A 19,983-nucleotide genomic window follows, 5' to 3' on the forward strand; every position below is an offset into this window, starting at 1 on the left:
GGTCTTTTTTTTGTCCCACATTATTTTCACACGTCTAATACAATTATGTGGTTTTGTTTTATTAATACAGTGTATACTTTTTTCTTGATATACCCCGAAAGAATGGAAGTGAAATGTGACAACATGCCCCATAGGCGGTAACATGTCCCATAGGTTGTAACATGACCATATGACAGCTTAATAAAAAATCAAAAAAATCTGATCTAATAAAAAAACATACAAGACAAACTAAAATATTTTCTCAATAAAATGCAATTATTAACTTTTTCATAAAAAATAATGCCATTTTTTAATAATTAAAGTTTTTCATTTCTAAAACATTGACTCTGTCTTTATTCCCCTTTTTCTCATGTTTTCTCTGTAAAATTCATAAAAGTATAGAATAGCATAGTTCTAATAGGGGCACATTGTAATGCAGTGTTACAACATGCTCCACCTGCACAACTGATTTAAACCCTGCTAGTGACTTCTGCTACTTAGCGAAGCATTAAAGAACCATAGTTCTGTTAAATAACATATTGGAGATTAAAATAATATCAGATTTGTCTAATTTAAAATAAACACCAAAAAACAGAGATGAAAAATTAACATAAGTGTTAAATAATTAAAATGTTAAAATTAAATAAATGTTTTGTGATATCTTCCAAAGATTTCTGAATTTTGGCGCAATTTTTCCTGTATGTTGATATGGCAACTAGTAAATACTCTTAAGTTTCGTCATGCTAGCATGTGTGGAAGTATTGAAAACAAGGGGGTTACTGTTACAACTAGCCCCGCGTTAGGTTTTGCCCCGCTCTCCCCTATATGTATCTCTTTTGAGTTTGTTATCTCCACTTTTCTACCTCTCACCTTTACCGTGAAATCGCCTGGGAAGGTGCTTTAATATGTTTTACCATATAAAATTTACTAATATTTTGTACATTCATAAAAAAGGTTTGAATGTGAACAGCTCAGCTAAAGATGAACTAGATTATAGAAAACACATTAAACACATTAAAAATGAAGAAAAACACATTTGAACACTTCTCTAATCGAAAACAAAGGCAGGGACCATATGACTGTACAGTAAATCTCACATACAGCGTTGATCCTTCATAAAGGGGAGATCTGTTTTTCATATCTTGCCGGTGGGTGTTCAGGAAGACCTCCAGTCAAACAGAGAGACAGTTTATAACAGGCGGTCCACCCTCAGTTTCCATGGCCCCCCATGTAGGTTTGAGTCACTTTCTCAGTCTGGGTAATTTCTCATCATCCACTGATTTCTTACCTGGGCATCCCTGTCTGACTCACCAAACGAACCTGATCTCAGAGACGTGGGTCTCAGACCCAAAACATAGCTCAGAGACCGTGGTGGGATGAGGGGGATGGGGCTTACCTGGGGATTCCTTCGAAGAAGAGGGCCAACTCATCCTCACACACACCACAACAGAAAATTATTACATGCAGTAAGACAGCAGCCCACCTCAGAGAGTGATCAGTAAAAACAGACTTTCAGTCACTGCAGTGATAACAGCGTTAGGATTCTCTTCATTCAAACTCTATGCTCTCATCTGAAGCTCAGTGGGAGGGATCAGTTACAGATCACAACCTGGTGTAAGTATACTTCTGCTTTCTTGGTGATAGTTTTATACCTTCATGTTGAGACTTTCCTGGGGTCTCAGAAATCCTGAATGTACTTAAATAATAGTCATTTCTAAATTAACTTCTTTTTTTCCTTAAAATTATTATATTTAATGTTCCTCTCATCTAATCAAAACCCAGTTAGATATTATCGAAGCTGTAGAGCCTATACAGCGAATCAAAGTACAAGTGCATTTTTTCAGAAATGTTATATGTTGCTTTTTATGGGGTGATTTAGTATATTTATTAGTAACTAATAGTTTCTGAACGCCAGCTGAACTGGATACACATTCACAAATCTATACATGACAGGATTTTTTTAATTCCCTCCATTATTACCTCTTCTTTCTCTAAACATTTGTAAAGTGACATGGGTTGCTGCAGGCTACATATAGTTGTGTGATTGTATTTTACTTATTGCACATGCTGATCAAATAAAACAAGCTGTTTTAGCATATATATATATATATATATATATATATATATATATATATATATATAATACTGTCATAAATTATATATATATACAATTTGTGAAAGTATATTTATAGTATATTCAGTATTACCATTGAAATGAATGAAATGAAATTTCAAATACATGTAATTGTTTTTTAGACTATATTTTTAATGAATCTACACACATTCGCAATTGCATTCATGGCAGGATTTTTCAATGTCCATTATTATCTTTTTTCTCTTAACATTCATAAAGTGACATTGCTATAGGCTACATTTTGTTGTGTGACTGTATTTTACTATAGCTTGTAAACATGCATCTGTTCTGTTTTAGCTATACAGTATATGATATATATATATATATATATATATATATATATATATATATTATATGTGTGTGTACACACTGTAGGAAATTTTAAACTGAAGGCTTATTTGTTTGAAATAGCTTTTAATCAATGATACAGTGTCATGCTATCTGTTTTATTGTCTGCTATTTGTTTTTATTGTGTTTATGTCGATGCTATGTACAGCACATTGGTAAACAGTTGTTTTAAATAGTGCTTTATAAATAAAGTGACATTGACACATACATATATTAAAATATATAATTCAATTTATAAAAGTATTATATTTATAGTATATGCAATTGAAATGAATGCAATGAAATCTCAAATACAAAGTGATAGAATATATTTTAGATGTTAATGAATCTATTGTGTTTAGATATAATATTTGTAAATTAAGTATTCCCTGTTGTCATTGAGGGTTAAGAATGTGATATTCTATGTATGTAATTCATAAATATCATTTATATGCTGTTATTTTCAACCCTTCAAATGAATCTTGTGTCCCTTTTAATGGATTTCGCCTTGAGACACAGAACAAAGATGAACGCACATGGTAATTAAAAATGGTAGATATTGCACACAGTGTAACATAAATACCTATGGGTAATTGGGTAATTTTTCAAAAGGCTTTAAATACAAATGGTTTTATTTCATGTTCTTGTGTGCAGATGCTCATCGTTAAAGACAACGATCACAGAGAAAGTTATCAAGGCGCAACAAAGGATAAGAACTTCAGTTCTTTTTCCTGAACATTATAAGTTTAAGGAAAGTTAACCCTCAAGTATGACATGTAATTTATTTACAAATACCCACTTTATTGATATTAAATGTATTTTTACAGCTTATACCTGATATTTTCTGTGAGTAATGAGCTTTTCTTCTTTTTTACTTTAAAGAATTGTACACTTAAGATGACCTTACTCTTATAAATCATTTTGCAAATGCAGTTTTGTGCCCTTTTTTGTATTGAAATAAATAACGCTAGATGTAGCTATATAAATTTAATGTGTTCTGTTTTAACATTTTTAATGTAACATGGTTTAACATGTTTTTTCTACAATCAATAAAGAAATGAAAGGAACAGGGCTTTCCCCACAACAAAAAAATCATGTTTTTCTATTTTTGCACATCTAAATTATTAAGCCCAACAAAATGAATTGCTTTTACAGTTCAGAGACTGTAGAGCTAAACAGTGTAATGGAGGTCTTGTGTTGAGAGTCTGTGACGCTCTCCATGTGGCAAGGTCTGTGGTCTCTCTGTGGTGGTTTTGCTTCAGTGTAGTGCTGAGGAGCTCAAAGCTGAACGAGCGATGCGACAGAGATAATGTTCTGTCTTTTTGCACAGGAAGGGGTTTGTTCATTTGCCTCAAAAGGAAGAACAGCTGCATTTTCAAATTGAATGACAGCACAGCTTCTCTCATACCTACATTTTGTTTATTTGACACAGACCTTTTATTTATTTTTTGATTGTATTAGTTTTCCCTTTAAATAGTCCTTTTGATTTGAAATGTTATTTGTCCAAATTTGCATTGTATTTTAGTTGTTGTTATAGTCATTTACCAGCTTTTTACTGGTGTTTTTGTGAGTTTTAGTGGACAAATAAAGTCAGTACTCAAATTCACACCGGTGGCCTATACAGTAGTAGAGTAACCACAGGTGTAGTGTAGTTCATCACATTAACTATCAACATGTGCATTTAGTCTTAGGTAGTCTAGTTGATACATAACAAATATTTAGAACTAATCCTTGCTGCGATCAGATACCAGGCAATATCATTTGGTATAGTTTCATAAAGGGAGCACACACCCTCAGAGGGAAACTTGATAACACCCAAACACATAAACCAACACTCCCTCAGATATGTAAGACAGGGGGACACCATACAAACAAGTGTCATCACAGACAAATAACTCACAGAAACACTTAATAATACACTCATTTGAAAGAAAACATAAGTTTAATTTAACAATGATTAATACAAACTATTTAATGAGCATAACATTTAAAGCATAAAGAAATCAGAAAACTGTACATTCAATCGCAAATTAAACATGCTCTGTTGTCGAGAACAAAACTCAAAGCTTGATAAAAACATGGGTTTAGTCCAGGTTTAGGGGGAGTTCAGTTTTGTGGTAATCCTGGTGGTACGCTCAGCTCTGGTTTAATTCAGTCAAGCCAGACAATGGAGTAATTCATGGAGTGGACTGTTGGTTGAATAATGTCTAATGAGACACAGAACTGTGAGTAAATTTAAAGGGATAGTTCACCCTAAAAAGAAAATTCTGCCATCATTTACTCACCCTCAAGTCGTTCCAAACCTGTATAAATGTGTTTGTTCTTCTGAACAAAAATGAAGATATTTTGAAGAATGTTTGTAACCAAACAGTTGATGGGCCCTTCAACTGTTTCAAAATATAATTTTTGTTCATCAGAACAAACACATTTATACAGGTTTGGAACAACTTGAGGGTGAGTAAATGATGACAGAATTTTCATTTCATGGGTGAACTATCCCTTTAAACAATTATTTTTATTCTCTCTCTCTCTCACACACACACACACACACACACACACACACACACACACACACACACACACACGCACACACGCACACACGCACGCACGCACGCACGCACGCACGCACGCACGCACGCACACACACACACACACACACACACACACAGACAGACACACACACACACACACACACACACACAGAGACACACACACAGAGACACACACACACAGACACACACCCACACACACACACACACACACACACAGACACACACACACACACACACACACACACACACACACACACACACACACACACACACACACACACACACACACACAAACACACACACACACACACATTTTATCAAATTGTAGATACTTTTTGTTTGGAGATAAGGAGTCTGTTCTCCACCTCATCGCAACGGATTTGTCCTATGGAGAAAATAGCATAATAAACGTTCTTTTAAAAAAGCTTAAAAAGCTCATGATATTGGCAGATATAGTTAAACAAATGATTTAAGTGTTTATCAAAATTTCAATGAGCCTAATAAGGCTGTCAAGACACAGGCAATGCAAACACACATGTAAGGACGAGGCACGAGTGTTGCAAATCAACATTAACCCACAACTATAAAATTCCTGTTTACTTGTGTATTTTCATGCTTGAAAGACAAAAAGATAATTTAAGGGATGTTTTAATCCTAGAAATAACATTCATTAAATAAATGGTTTGATTTAAAAACAAAAAACAAAAAAACAACTGAAATCTCTCCTCAACTTACTTGGTGAATCGATGTCTGCATTTCTTAGGAAGACCTGTTGTCTCATTGTAAAAAAAGAAAGAAAGAGACATTCACACAAATGTTATATAAAATCCAAATCTGAATTAAATTCTTTACACATTTTTATACAATAACTGTTTAAACTGTTACTGAACTATAAGCACTGTGAAGTACTTCAGAAACTTTCACAATGGACATCTAAATGGGGCATCTGAGCATTTGTCAAATGGAAAAAGTTGTGAAGCTCTTTCTTTGAACACTGTGTTGTACCAGTCTGTTACAAAGACATATGCGATTTCTATGTGTGTGTGCGTGTGTACTTACGACTGAAGTAGTAAAGAGTGCCTGCAAGTGTAATGGCCAAAAGCAAAAGTGCACCAATTCCTGGCCACAGCACCGAATGTTCACAGCCTGCAACACAATACAAAGAAACCAATCAAACTAAACAGAATAAAACAGCAAGAAATCATCAGCATCTAACAGCATGCCTTTGTCCGCACCTTTAGGTGAGTGGCGGTTGGGTTTGCAAAAACAGGGCTTTACGGGTTTCTGGTCTGTCTTGACTGTTGGCGGCTGAACTGTTGGAGGATTCACTGGAGAACAAAGAAAAAATAATATCAAGACATAACAAACAGTTTTTGCATCCATTGTGGACACTGATTCAAAAGAAAAAATTCGGACCTTTTAATGCCAAATGAAATGGGTGAGTGTTATAATTCTGAATATGAAGAGACAACTAAGTCAACATGTCAGGTCATGAACTTTCCAGACCAGCAGATCCCAGACAAGTCAAGACTGCTTGAACAGAACTCTGGGATTCTCAGGCCAAATATCTCGCTGTATGAATATCTCTCCACGTCATACATCACATCAGCCATTTATTTTAAGCTTGATGATCTTTTGATGTTCTTAGAGCACCAAGAAAAAGAGGATAAAGACTGAAGATTTGGAGACATCTCCACCTTCATGCCAGGTGAAGATGTCCTCACTTCAGGGATGGAAACCTCAATGCGGGTCTGATTTTGATAAGATGTCTCTGTAAACCAACATGTAGTATCTCAGTTTCATTGCTTTGGTCTTCTTGACTTTCTTCAGCCTAAAATTATCATTCTGGAACTATCGACAACACCATTAAAGAGGGAAACTCAAGTTTTGACAAGAAAAAAACAGGGTAGTGGGGCAAAACAGAGGAGCAGAGCACTGCCCATACCTCCAGGCAAAATGTAATATCCAGCAGAAACCTTCTTAGTTTTAAAAAGGCAGGAATAGAAGCCGGCGTCGTCTTCTTGTATCTCCATGATGCGCAGGGTGTAGACCACCTTCTGTCCGGTGGACGTGCTACACTTAAACTTAGAGGATGGGATGTTCTCTCCATATTTCTCGCTGCTGGCGCTGTTGAAATACATCAGAAACTGAAGAGTCTTCCTACTCTCAAGGTACCGGTACCAAAACACCTCCTGGCAGGTATGATCTGGACATTCACAGTTCAGAATTTGCGTGCCATTGATTTTGGAGTAGAAAACATTCGAAGTAGCTTGGAAGGAGGGCAGAACGACCGCTTAAGGAGAAACAAAGGAGAAATCATGAGTCCGGCTTTGTCCGTGTTGCACATTTTGAATTTAAGGTTTAACTACGTAGTTTAGCCACATTCAGTTTTAAGTGTTTGGATTTGTACCTATTCAAAGGACATGTATATATATATGTGTGTGTGTGTGTGTGTGTGTGTGTGTGTGTGTGTGTGTGTGTGTGTGTGTGTGTGTGTGTGTGTGTGTGTGTGTGTGGGAATACCATTTTTACAGAACATTACAAAAATTCAAATTTAGTAAAGTATATAACGGCAGTTATTAATTTTCCTCGACTTCTCAGAATCAGAATCAGAAAGAGCTTTATTGCCAAGTGTGCTTGCACACACAAGGAATTTGTTTTGATACTGAGGCTTCCAGTGGACATATACAAATACAACATGAAACATAATACTACAAATTATAAGAATAAAAAATAAAAATATAAATATATGAGAATACAGAGAATACATAATAATTCTGCAGACTTCCTTATGCTAAGCTCGTATTACTGTAGCTCTTAAGTCCTGGTTTGTTCGTTAAGGACAATGATAGTCAATGATAGTGTAAAGTCAGATATTTTAATGTAACACTTTTTTGTGTCGAAAGTATAACAGTAAAAGACCACAAAGGTTAAATGTAGAATTCAAAACTGAAACAAAATAAAAGGCTGAAAAGACATTTTTACGATAGATGGAGAACTAGAAACACATTAGTCAATTTCCATTCTTGTTATGTAAGAATGTAAACCTGAATAAACAGAACTCTTGGGTATATAGGCGATTTATGTTGTCTATATTCTCTTGCAAAAAAGTTTCCTCTCTTATCAGTGCCTGAGGGAAAATGGCACATATGTGGGCATAGATTCATACAGTATGAGCAGAAAAAAACATAATAATTTATGTCAGAGAATGGAACAAAAATCCATTCACGCATTTTACAATATTCAGTTTAGTACAAAAAGCAAAATAGGTTGAGAGTGTGAAAGAATGAAATTGAGTCTTTAGTGAATCGGATTTCAAATTATTGGTTAACACTGACTTTATTTTTTATTTATTTTTTTCAATTAAACATATACTAGATGCAAATGAACAATCTGTTCTACATAAGTGTGTGAGACTCAGTTACAGTGGATTATCTGGCTTGATAACACTTTTTTCGATAGTCCACTTGAGACATTCTACTAACTATAATTAACTTTGCAACTATGTCACTATTAGTTTTTTACGTCACGATTGTCTGCTTAATATCTGCTAACACTTTATTTTGATGCTCCTCCAACAGACATTTTACTACATGCAACTGCATGTCAACTTATTCTAGAAACCCTAACCTAACAGTCTACTTATACTCTAATGAAGGTTAGTTGACATGAAGTTGCAAAGTTACTTATATTTAATAGAATGAAAGTCTAAAGTGGAACACCAAAATAAAGAGTTAAACATACAAACATTTGTATCAGATCCAAATATTTTCAAACGCAAGAAATTTGTAAATTGCCGTAGGATGCAAAACACCTTTCGGCCTAAAGCGAACCACTGAGGTCATCACAAAGATATTATCAAATATTCTTTAAGAATACCATCTTTAGCAGAATGTCTCAAAAATTCAAAATCAGTATTCAAATAAAACATCTTCAACTTGTACATACTTCTTTACGCTAAGCTCACATTACTGTAGCACGTAAGTTTTAGGTCTGGTCCCATTATAGAATTTGATGGCTCTTAAATATAATGCAAAGAAAAGTTCTTACCTGCCATCCACACGAACACATAACAGCACATGCAAGAGAGGGTCATCCTTGGGCGTTTGTGTGTGAGCTGTCAACTGTGTGTCTGTGTTTTCCTTTCTGTTCTTCATGTGTCACACTGAAAGGAGGGCCTGCAGTGTGTGGGGCCAATGAACCAATTACTGAAAGCCTATCAGAGAATGAGTCAGAGGAAACACACATACACATAAAACATCAAGGAAAAATCAGGAGACTTTTCAGAAAAACACTTATTTCAAGTTTCGTTAACAAGTAAATAGCAGCTATTGACTGTTGTACATACAAAAGCATCAAACGTTTTATACTAAAAACCTCTAAAGTACACAATTATCTTTCAGCGTGCAACGTGCCAACGCTTAGATTGATTTTGCTAATGCACTGTTGCAAAAAACTAAATGATGAGACAATTATGATATGATATAGTGAAGTTTAATAATGATGTGAAAGTATGTAATTTCAACACATTTTGAAGACATAATCTATTTTGACTGCATCCTGACAAAAAATAGATGATTTCAGAAGTTAGATCGTCTGCATCAAGTCACTTTTTACAGACACGTTGTTAGAGAAGTTCGAGGATTTCAAATGACGCGTTAAAAATCTAAACAACATTCAAGAGTATACATGTACTCATAATTGAAATGATCTCCAACTTCTCCAAACTCACATATTTACAAAAATGTGATAAAACCCACAGGTCATTCTTTTATTTAAATAGTTCCAGTGAGTATAAAATAATTTGTTCTTCTCTTCTATGAAACCGAATGCGCAAGCTTGCTGAACCCTAAATACCTTCCCTTAAATGATCTTTTACCCAAACGCAGGTGTGTGACCCGAGAAACACCTGGATCTGTCCGCAGAGCACCACAGCTGGAACCGCATCAAATCAACACAAACACATTATATAAAAAAAAACAAAAAAACACTTGTGATGAATATCAGACATACCTGAAATTAAACAAAGATCCCACTCAACATTCTACTAATGCTGGATTAATGGACAAACAACATATAAAACCTCGTAATGAATTAATCAATGCTCACATTGATTTAATGCAATAAAAATGAAAAAGTACAGATGGAAGCATGTGACCAACAATATTGCAGCATGGCAGTTTTACCTCAAAGTGTTGGTAGAGTATAGGCTTTACATTTCTGAAAGTGTGGTGATAGATTTTGAGCTTCGTAAGCAGCCTAAAGTGTGCGACACTATGATATATCCTGGACTAAGATGAAATAAGGAAACAAATTTGTTGGGAAAGGTGACTGAAATGTGTCCAAAATGACATATCTTTATTCCTTACATGCCTGTAAACATAAAACTATAGATGTATAGTCAAGTTAATTGTTAAAAATGTCATTTAATTAATTGTATAAACAATTATTTTCCATATTTTAACAATCATGTTATAGGAATTACACTGAATTTCTACACTTTCTGAATATTTTTATATTAAATTATGGTCCCACTTTATATTAAGTGGCTTTCAGTACTATGTACTTATATTAAAATTAATAATTTGATACAATATACTTATTGTGTACATACATGTTTTTACATTGTATACTTGTATTTTTAAAATACCTGCATGTAAGTACAGCTGTAATCAATGTATGCAATTACATTTGTAATTACATGGTTGACCCTTCCCTTACACTTTAACATACCCTTAAACCGACCCATACCACACACACCTGCCCCTAACCTTACCAGTATCACATCTCAATAGCGGCAAAACAGTTTTACAATACAACATGAACACAATAAGTACATTGTACTTATTTTTCGATGTAAGTACTTAACGCCACTTAATATAAAGTGGGACCTATATATATATATATATATATATATATATATATATATAAATAATTAAATAATATTAAAAAAATCTAAAATATCTCCCCCTCTGGATTTTAACAAATCACAGCTTGAGTACATATACATTTTCAGAAAATAATTAAAAAAAAATTTTTTTTTGCATAGCTTCATGCGAAACTGTTTATGAGAAACTTTTGTTAATCATGTTATGGCTTGGACATATATTCATATATAACCAACACTTTTTTAACAAATTTACTTACTGAAGAAAAAAACAAGAAAATGCATAAAGGTATTGATGAAATAAATTATTTTATGAATACTTTTATGAGTTAAATTGATACATTTTTTAATACTGGTATAGTAATTAAAATATAATATTGAATGATGAATTGCATATGTACTCAATCTCAAGTCGTATTGGCTGAATTAATATTTAGGTCAAACTAACAAAACAAATAGACCCTGATAAACTTGCTCAGATTAAATATGCATGCCGGAACGCATCTTTTTTTTCACACAGTGTAAAACTCTCTTACACTGGAATCACATATCAATAGAGCAGATCAGTTTATTCCAAGGCCTCTAGGTTGGACATACACATTTAGTTCATAATACTTCATAAATAAAAATTTTCACACCAAATTTACACTCACGTCAGTAACACTAAAAAACCTAAAGAACAAAACTGCAGGCCGAGCTCACTTGTTACACTTTTGCGCCACAAAGTAAAACAGTTGGTTTTGTTCAGAAGCACAAAATTGATCAATTCATTGAACAAACCAACATGCTGGTTTTCCACTCTGCGTTCTAGATAAAATTGCACTGATGAAGTTTTTGAGTGTGTGGGACTCTGGAGCCTGAAGCTCAGGGGGGCTTGTGTGGGAGTTTTGAGATCTGGCTGAAGGGGCTCACGGGCCCGTGGAGGGGTCGTGAAGAGGGGAGGATGTGGGAGACGCACATGCCTCAGAGGTCGAGGCTACGATAAAGACACAGGGAGTCGAACCGCACGATTCTTTGAAAACAGGAGATCTCAGGGGGCTCGAGAGAATGCTTCAGTGCGACTGTTGACGGAGGGCTTTCAACTCTGTGGTAACAAAGGCTTAGGAAAGAAGTTCATATAGTTCTGAAGTACAAAAACTGCGTGAGAAGGAACAGGTGTTAGATCCACAATTTAATATGCATTAAAATGCATTTGAAGATCAAAACATGATCACTAGAATTTCTAACATTAGAATTCATCCTAGATGCAAATTCAAGTGATAGTTCACACAAAAATGAAAATTCTGTCATCATTTACTCACAATCATGTCGTTCCACGTATACAGTACCATTAAAAAGTTTGGAATAATTAAGATTCTTTTTATGTTTTTGAAAGAAGTCTCTTCTGCTCACCAAGGCTGCATTTATTTGATTAAAAAATACAGTAAAAACAGTAATGCTGTGAAACATATTTGCAATTTCACGAAACTGTTTTAACGTGTAATTTATTCCTGCTGAATTTTCAGTATCATTACTCCAGTCTTCAATGTCACACGATCCTTCAGAAACCAATCTAATTATATTTAATATCACTTATGATCTCATTTGTGCTTATGCATATTCAAACTCTATCAAAATTGGGAAACAGAAAATATCATGCAATCATCATTGATGATTGGTTACTTTCATTGATGTCAAATCTCACGTTGAATCTTTGAATAGGTGCAGACAGAAGGCATTTTCCCTGAATAATGAATTTTGGTCTGTTCATGACTCAAAAAAACAAACAAAATTCATATAGTTTCAAAAGACATGGAATATACTGCACAAGTCTTTTATGATAATTTCATGATGCATTTTATTGTAATTTTGGGCTTACCAGCCCATCTCCCAATTCACATACGAGTTTGGAACGACATGAGGGTTAGTAAATTACATAATTGTCATTTTTGACTGAATCATCCCATTTCACATGCAAGTGTGATGAAGAACTCATTTGAAACTCATTTACAATCGTTTTACCCACAATAAATATGTTCTATGAGATGTCAGAAAGTTCTCTAAAACCAAGAATTGAGTTGAGAATTGTTTAATGAAGCCATTGGAAATCAGATACGCACGATTTCTTGATTGTGATAATAGTTTTGAACTCTCAAAAAGGGAAATGCAGCTCTATACTAGAAAGAGGTCAACAGAGTAGCAGTCGTGTCCTCATTCAACTCCTGCACCTGTTAGACCTGCAAACAAAAATATTCCTGTATGCTCCTGCATCAAACCAGGCTGATGTTACCTTACTGTTTCACACAAACACAAATAAAACAAAACAAAGGATTGCAGTTTGAGCTCTTCTGATACAGGGAAATGTTTAAGATGTGCAAATCTGACCTCTATTCAGACAACTCTTCATATAATTCTCGCCGCTCATTATTGTTGTCTTTCTTGAAAACAGAGTCAGGGTTTGAAAGGCGTTTCTAGCAGTTCCAGATCCAGTGTACATGCTGGCAATCAGCACCCCCTTGAGGCTAAAAGTGGAAATGCTTCAATTAGGAACGATTCATTAATGAGATCTTTAGAAAAACAATAAATACTAAATCTATGCTGCCATAGACAGCGGGAGGGGTTTATTTGATCAAAGCATGAAGCAAGGATGGCTCATGTAGTGTGTTTTTGCATCACAGCACAAAGTATAACATTTCTACCGATTTCTCCAATAGAAGAGTGCAGCTCTAGAGACATCCTATATAGTCTGTAGTCCTGAGCATTTCAAGCATTTTCTTACCCTGATGTCATTCCAAACTTGTATGACTTCCTTTATTCTGTGAAACACAAAAGGAGAGGTTGAGGATAATGTTTACACTGCTTTTTTCCATGCTGTGAAAGTGGATGGATGCTGTCGAGCTCTACAAATGACAAAAAAAGCACCTCTTTAAACAAACAACTTGACAACTTGGTCTTTTGGTGTCATGTGATAGCTTTGCATTTGACAAACTTTGTAGAAAGATAAATAGCAGTTTGAGTATATTGGAGATGGCAAAATTTTCAGTGAACATCAACATACATTTTGATCTATACATCACAAACATATAGTGCATTAAGTTGTATCGACTACATATTTTTAGAGATTGACAGCTTCCATTCACATTCATTGCATTGGACAATACAGCATGAACATTCTTCAAAACATCTACTTTTGTGTTCCATAGAAAAACAAAAAGTTTTTCAAGCTTTGAAATGAAATGAGGGTGAGTAAATGATGACAAAATATCATTTTTGATTCCTTAAAAAGGAATTGAGAGCAGTTGATTTACAGTATGAAAGAAAGGCCTTAAGAGTTCAATGGAGAGCATAAATTGTGAGATGGGTCCAGTAGATTTTAGTGCTCTTCTGAGGTCCCGTGCAGTTTTATTACAACAATACTGTCAAACCACCATCGAACAGTCTTTAAAAAACACCAAGAATAGTTTCATCCCAGAGCCTTTCCTCTTCTGTCCTGTTGTCTTCTTGATTCATCTTCTCTTTTCCTTTTTTCTTCTCCTTTTTGTGTTTTTGTTTGCCATCTTTTGTTTCTGTCCTTTCCTCCACATGTTCCTCCATCCTTCCCTGTGCTTCCTTATTTTGCACCACAACCTCTTGTTTCTCCAAGAGTTCCTCTTCTTTTTGTCTCTTTGCATGCAGTCCATCCCCATGCCTCCTACTTTTCTTGCTTGTTCTTCTTTTACTTCTGCTTTCCTCGTCTTCGCTAGAGCTTCTGTCTCTTTTTCTTCTCTCCTTCCATTTCTTATTTCTATCCTCATCTCCTTCTACACTTCCTCTCCTGTCTTCCTTCAGTCTCTTTTTCCTTTCAGCCCGTTCCGGTTCTCCTTCTCTCCCTCTCTTTTCCGTATCAGACCCATCCTCCTGATCTCTTCTGCTCTTCCCTCGCTTTCTCATCTTCCTCTTCCGTCTCCTCCTCTCTCTGCTGTCGTAACTGCTGCTGCTGTCACTACTGCTGCTATTATAGGAGCAGGAACCTGAGAAAGAGGAGGAGCTAAATGACTCAGGGCTCCTCCCTTTTTTATATAGATGACCGGGTATGAAAGGAGGACGGGATTGTGGCATATATCCAGGCCGATAGTGTGGGACAGGGCCTCTCACCCCAAAGCCAAACTGCTGGACCTGAGACTGGAATTGTGGGGGCCAGTGAGGTCGAGGGAAACCAGGAGGCGGAAAACATGGCATCAACTGGCCAGGAGGCATTTCTTCTCCTTTTAGTGGACCTTCTGTTGTACTCTCATCCAGAACATTGCTTGCTTTTCCCAAAGTGCCGGGCCCTGCCTTGGGCTCCAGTCCCCGGGCCTTCTGCACCTGGATGTAGTCAGCCAGCTCATCCTGGAAGGAGTCATACACTTTCTTCTGAGATTTGCATAGATCCATAACTTTCTTCTCTCTAAGGACCAAGATGAAATACAAAGTCAACTTCACTGATTCAGATGGCTGATAACAAGCAGATTAGGATTAAAATAGTTGCATGTAAACTATTAATCAACCAATATGGGGTTTCCAATAGCGTACGCAAATAAGTAAAATGCAGAAGCAATAGCAATATGTATATGATTATTAAAAAAAAAAAGAAACGGTAACTGCTTTTTTTTTTAAGTCAACAGGAAATTTGTTCATTTGCAACACATTTTATTTCACTAATGCTACATATTTATATAGAACATTCAAACAGAAAAAAATCTATGGCAGCATTTTATCGATGAAGGCATATTTAGAAAGTAAATAAGATTCATTCTGATTTCATTTTTAATTTAAATTATTTGAAAGCAGACAATGTTCACTTGGAAGTTCATTCATGAAGAATCCATGGTTATATCGTCGATAATGTAAAAATGTCAAATATTGGCTAATTGGCCTAGCCGATATATCGACCTTTCGCAAATGAAAGCTAAAGTTCAGTCTTCTAAACCAAGATACAAACCCTAGTGGCTACAACAAAGAAAATATGGCATCAAATGAAATAACTAATGAAAGTGACGTCACTCACTTGGTGAAGTGTTTGTTTCCCTGCATGTGTGCCTGGTACATCTCTATTGAGCTGAGCACCAGACAGCAAATCGGGCAAGTCAGGGAGCTCACTGTAGTGTGTGAGAGGAAAACAAAATGGTATGAGAAAGAGGGTTTAATAACAAGGAAATAAAGCAAATATCAAATGTAAATCCTCAAAACATGAATCTTCAAAAATAAGTGAACTGACTACAACATTTCTGTTTACATCAATGGATTACATACATTATGACCTCTTAGGCCCTGTTTACACCTGGAATTAAGATCCGTTTTGGTCGATCGGATCACAAGTGGACGACTCTAAATACAGGTGTAAAAGGGGTATAAAACGTTTTGAGCTTGTCCACTTTCGACCACTTCCAGAGGTAGTTGAAAACGCATTCGAACAGACACAAAAGACTGGCTTCTCTCCACCTACTGACTTATGAGTAAACATTATGGGAAGCATGCTAGCCAGAGGGGATTTAAACTTTGTCTGCTTGAGACCTAAGTTTGGCATGAAGACGAAAAACGTACCAAGCACAATGTATTCTCACCATTCCTGATTTCTAACATGCATTCGAAACGAAAGCTGCTTCTCTCTGTATGTTTTTGCATCGTCTTTCTGCATGTTCATATGTAAATTTTGTGAGCTTATTTTGTCCATTACATCGAAATATATGAAAAAAACAACATAAATTTACCCTCCCATTGACCCTTCCCTTTGAAGAAATCAGGACAGAATTGGTCGAAAGTGGACAAAAGAGACGGATTAAAAATTCATTTAATTGAAATGATGTTTTATTAACAAAGTTCGGGTGGAGCACGTTTTCGAATTGAATTGAGCAGATGTTTACTGCCACCATCTGGTGTTTTTTTGTTATTGGCGATTAAATAGCCAATCTATCATCAAATATAACCTTTGTATTATTAAATAAACCAAATATATCATGATGCCCTATATCGTATATGAAGTAAACTATATATATGTAGTCAATGGTATACGCATCCGTCCACCACCCTTTCTCCATACTTCTAGTCCTAACCATTTACATATGGGGGGGGTGGGGGGGGGGGGGGTGTACTTTGGGTTCGGGCCGAACTCCGCGCTCGGAGCCCTCCCTCCGGACAGCACGCCAAATATGCATTAAACTTACTCCCTCTAATTGTATGTAAGTGTGAACTCGTGAAATAATTTTAATCAATTCAAATGTATTAATTTAAATAAGTTTATTCAAAATTAAATAATTAAAAAACATTATTATAAATATTATTAAATCAAAAAATTAATTCATTTTAATATAAATAAACTAATGTGGTAGCTGTAGATGTATATTAACGTATACCATGTTCTGACTGTTCCCCCATCTGGTCCAGCATCTCAATTCGGGCCTGGTTCCGCTGATGCTTCCGGCCGCTGTAGTGCTGCTGAGCAACCAGAGGGTTGTTGAAGGAAGCGCTGCACAGCGTACAGTACTTGTTGGGGTCATCGAGGTCAACCTCCTGATCGGCCGAACCAGAAGTATCGCTCTGCTCCTGACTGATCGGGTTTTGTACAGCATTCACTGATGGGAGGGCAACTGGAGATGTGGGTTCTAGGATGGGCACTGAAAGTAGAATGATTTGAAAGGCGTTTATGAGAGGTTTTGCCCACAATGGTGAAGAGCCAAACTCAACAAATCCCAGTCTGAATTTGTCTCACCTCCAGGAGGTGGAGGATTGGTTTTTCTCATGTTCTTGGCATGAACTTTGCCCTCATAATGCGACTTGGCCACAGTGGGGGAGCTGAACACCATGCTGCACAGCTCGCAAAACTTCTCAGCAGACAGACCTCTCTGTAACAAAAAATAAAAAAAATATGAAGAATTAAAGCATGCTAACACACACTTAAAAGCAATACATGCATATTCGGTAATATCTGTTACAATACCAATAGGCCTCCACAGTCTTGGCTCGTCTTGTTCATTTTAGCTTTGTTGTTCAGGTACATCCTGACTCTTTGTGCATGCTTTTTGCCCTGGTAGCATAGAAAGCAATGTTAGAAATATGACTGCAGCCCTTTTGAGATAAACTTGAAACAGAAAAACTTGATTTCAAAAACCTCATAATGAGAAACTCTCTGGGACTCGTGAATCAGGGTTGCTTCACACACATGACAGAAGTCATCCGTCAACAGGCCTTTGAGAAGATCACTGTCACTCTGAGACCCTGCAGGAAAATCAGACAATAATATACACATTTAAACAGATGTGCTTTAAGGTTTGAAATAACTTGAACATATTTTTGTGCAAGTTAGCATGAGTGATGTGGTTTGTGTAGACAGGATCTTACATTAGTACATTCTTACAAATCAGATTTTCCTGGGGCATATGACATTTATGATTAGAAATAGATTTTAGATACAAAGTGAGGCATTCAGTAATACTAGTCAACAAGAAATGAAGAATACTGTAATGTATCTCTTAGAAATATAATTACATATGGTTATCAGTGTATATCAAAATTGATTTAACAAATGACGAGCATGAGCAGAATGAATTCTGTTCATGAATTATTGCTCACATAAACTGTTGAACTGATCTAAATGTGACAATTCACACAAGAATGGTATTACGGACGATTTACAGAGGAATTCGTTCTGCTCATATTTCATGAATGAGGCCCAATGTGTGCAAGCAAAACATACTAGTAATAGTATATAAGGTTCGTGTGGTGCAAAACTAGTGGAACTAGTCAAAATGTTAAAAAATAAATAAATAACAGAATGAAGGATGCACCCATGTACATTAAAAACACACAAACACAGTTAAAGGCCAATAGTTTTAAAACTGAATCTAGGCATCACATTATACTGTAAAAACGAAACTATTAAAACTGATTAAAAAAATTATAATAAATTATATTTTGCATCACTAAATAGACAATTAGTGCATGCTGTGGTTTCTTTTGTCAATATTTTAATGAATGCACTGCTGCAATGTACCTCTAAATGAAAGAGTGATGTTCATGTCAAACTTACATGAATTCTACGTCCATTATTTGCATAAAATGGTGATTTCAATTCACTCGACAGGGCAGTTTGTTCACTGAATGTGTCGTTGAACTCGTTCAAACTATTTAGTCAAAAAAATTTAACAATTCGTGGATACTAAAGTTGCATTAAAAAAAACTAAATTTGGATTTATTAATGTGTATTTATTTGTATTGCTGTCTCATAGAAAATACGCATTTTTGACAAATACCATTTTTTAATTTAAATAAAATGACAAATTAGTTTTTTAAAAACGGAAAACGCACTAAAACGTTTTAAATGAATGAAGAATAAGGATTCATTTAGGCTAAAAATACATTAGCTATCTGGCTAGAATGTGGTTTAATCGTCGAATAAACCGAGCTACACGATGTTTTGTTTCATTAAACCCACGTTTTGTGTCTTATCGTGTATTTTCAGCCGATGCACTACTTAAACACAGATTGTTGTTAAAAAAGGGATTTTTGTGGTGGTTGTTTAAGGTGAATAACTAATGGGTATTAATATTTAGCCTAGCCTAGCTTGTTGGCTCGCTAAGCTTTATTACCACCCATGAATCCATCTCAAACAACTCAAACACAAACATTCGATGCAAATAAACTCCATATGACTGCATTTGTGAAGTTTTTGAAGGGTTTCAACTGATAGACTCACCTTCTTCAACCTGAGAAATATTGGTGTTAGTGTTTTGTACTGTTTCTGGATTGATATCGTCTGTATTTTTGATATTGTCTGTTTCCGCACACTGCGGAGAACACGATACACTAGCTTCATGCTCGGACATTTCTTTAAAGCTAGAAATAAATCAAAACTGAAGCAGATTTAACTAAAACACCAGAGTGCTCTACATGGCAATGGCTAGGCTATGAAGGGAGGTGATGTGCGCAATGCGCATGCGCAGTATGATGATCATGATCGCGTTTCTTTACGTGCCAGCCATTGAATTGAGCAGATGTTTACTGCCATCATCTGGTGTTTTTTTGTTATTCGCGATTATGTAGCCAATCTATCATAAAATATAACCTTTGTATTATTAAATAAACCAAATATATCATGATGCCCTATATCG

General features: G+C 35.6%; 2 protein-coding genes across 5 annotated transcripts; both read right to left on the bottom strand.

Annotated features, from left to right (window-relative positions):
- Positions 1-4,363: 4,363 nt before the first annotated feature.
- Positions 4,364-13,371, bottom strand: cd8b (cd8 beta). Of its 4 annotated transcripts, none has more exons than XM_077193961.1 (7): positions 9,043-9,204; positions 6,938-7,285; positions 6,228-6,320; positions 6,052-6,138; positions 5,728-5,761; positions 5,325-5,377; positions 4,364-4,629 (listed from the first exon to the last, which is right to left on the bottom strand). In XM_077193961.1, the coding sequence occupies exons 1-6, from the start codon at positions 9,086-9,088 to the stop codon at positions 5,359-5,361; spliced, it is 627 nt and encodes a 208-aa protein (XP_077050076.1). In that variant the 5' UTR covers positions 9,089-9,204; the 3' UTR covers positions 4,364-4,629; positions 5,325-5,358. The 4 variants fall into 4 exon arrangements, with proteins under 4 accessions (XP_077050076.1, XP_077050068.1, XP_077050064.1 ...); XM_077193953.1 differs by having other exon boundaries at positions 4,364-4,647; XM_077193971.1 differs by lacking the exon at positions 4,364-4,629 and adding an exon at positions 13,244-13,371 and having other exon boundaries at positions 5,305-5,377; positions 6,938-7,119; positions 9,043-9,208.
- Positions 12,692-19,813, bottom strand: zmat1 (zinc finger matrin-type 1). The gene is made up of 7 exons (XM_077193907.1): positions 19,569-19,813; positions 17,985-18,091; positions 17,814-17,900; positions 17,586-17,718; positions 17,230-17,490; positions 15,885-15,975; positions 12,692-15,284 (listed from the first exon to the last, which is right to left on the bottom strand). The coding sequence occupies exons 1-7, from the start codon at positions 19,696-19,698 to the stop codon at positions 14,300-14,302; spliced, it is 1,794 nt and encodes a 597-aa protein (XP_077050022.1). The 5' UTR covers positions 19,699-19,813; the 3' UTR covers positions 12,692-14,299.
- Positions 19,814-19,983: the final 170 nt, after the last annotated feature.

The sequence above is a fragment of the Siphateles boraxobius genome, unplaced genomic scaffold (genome assembly GCF_051911475.1).
Source record: "Siphateles boraxobius isolate OS27281-9 unplaced genomic scaffold, OSU_SipBor_1 11, whole genome shotgun sequence".
Classification (NCBI taxonomy): domain Eukaryota; kingdom Metazoa; phylum Chordata; class Actinopteri; order Cypriniformes; family Leuciscidae; genus Siphateles; species Siphateles boraxobius.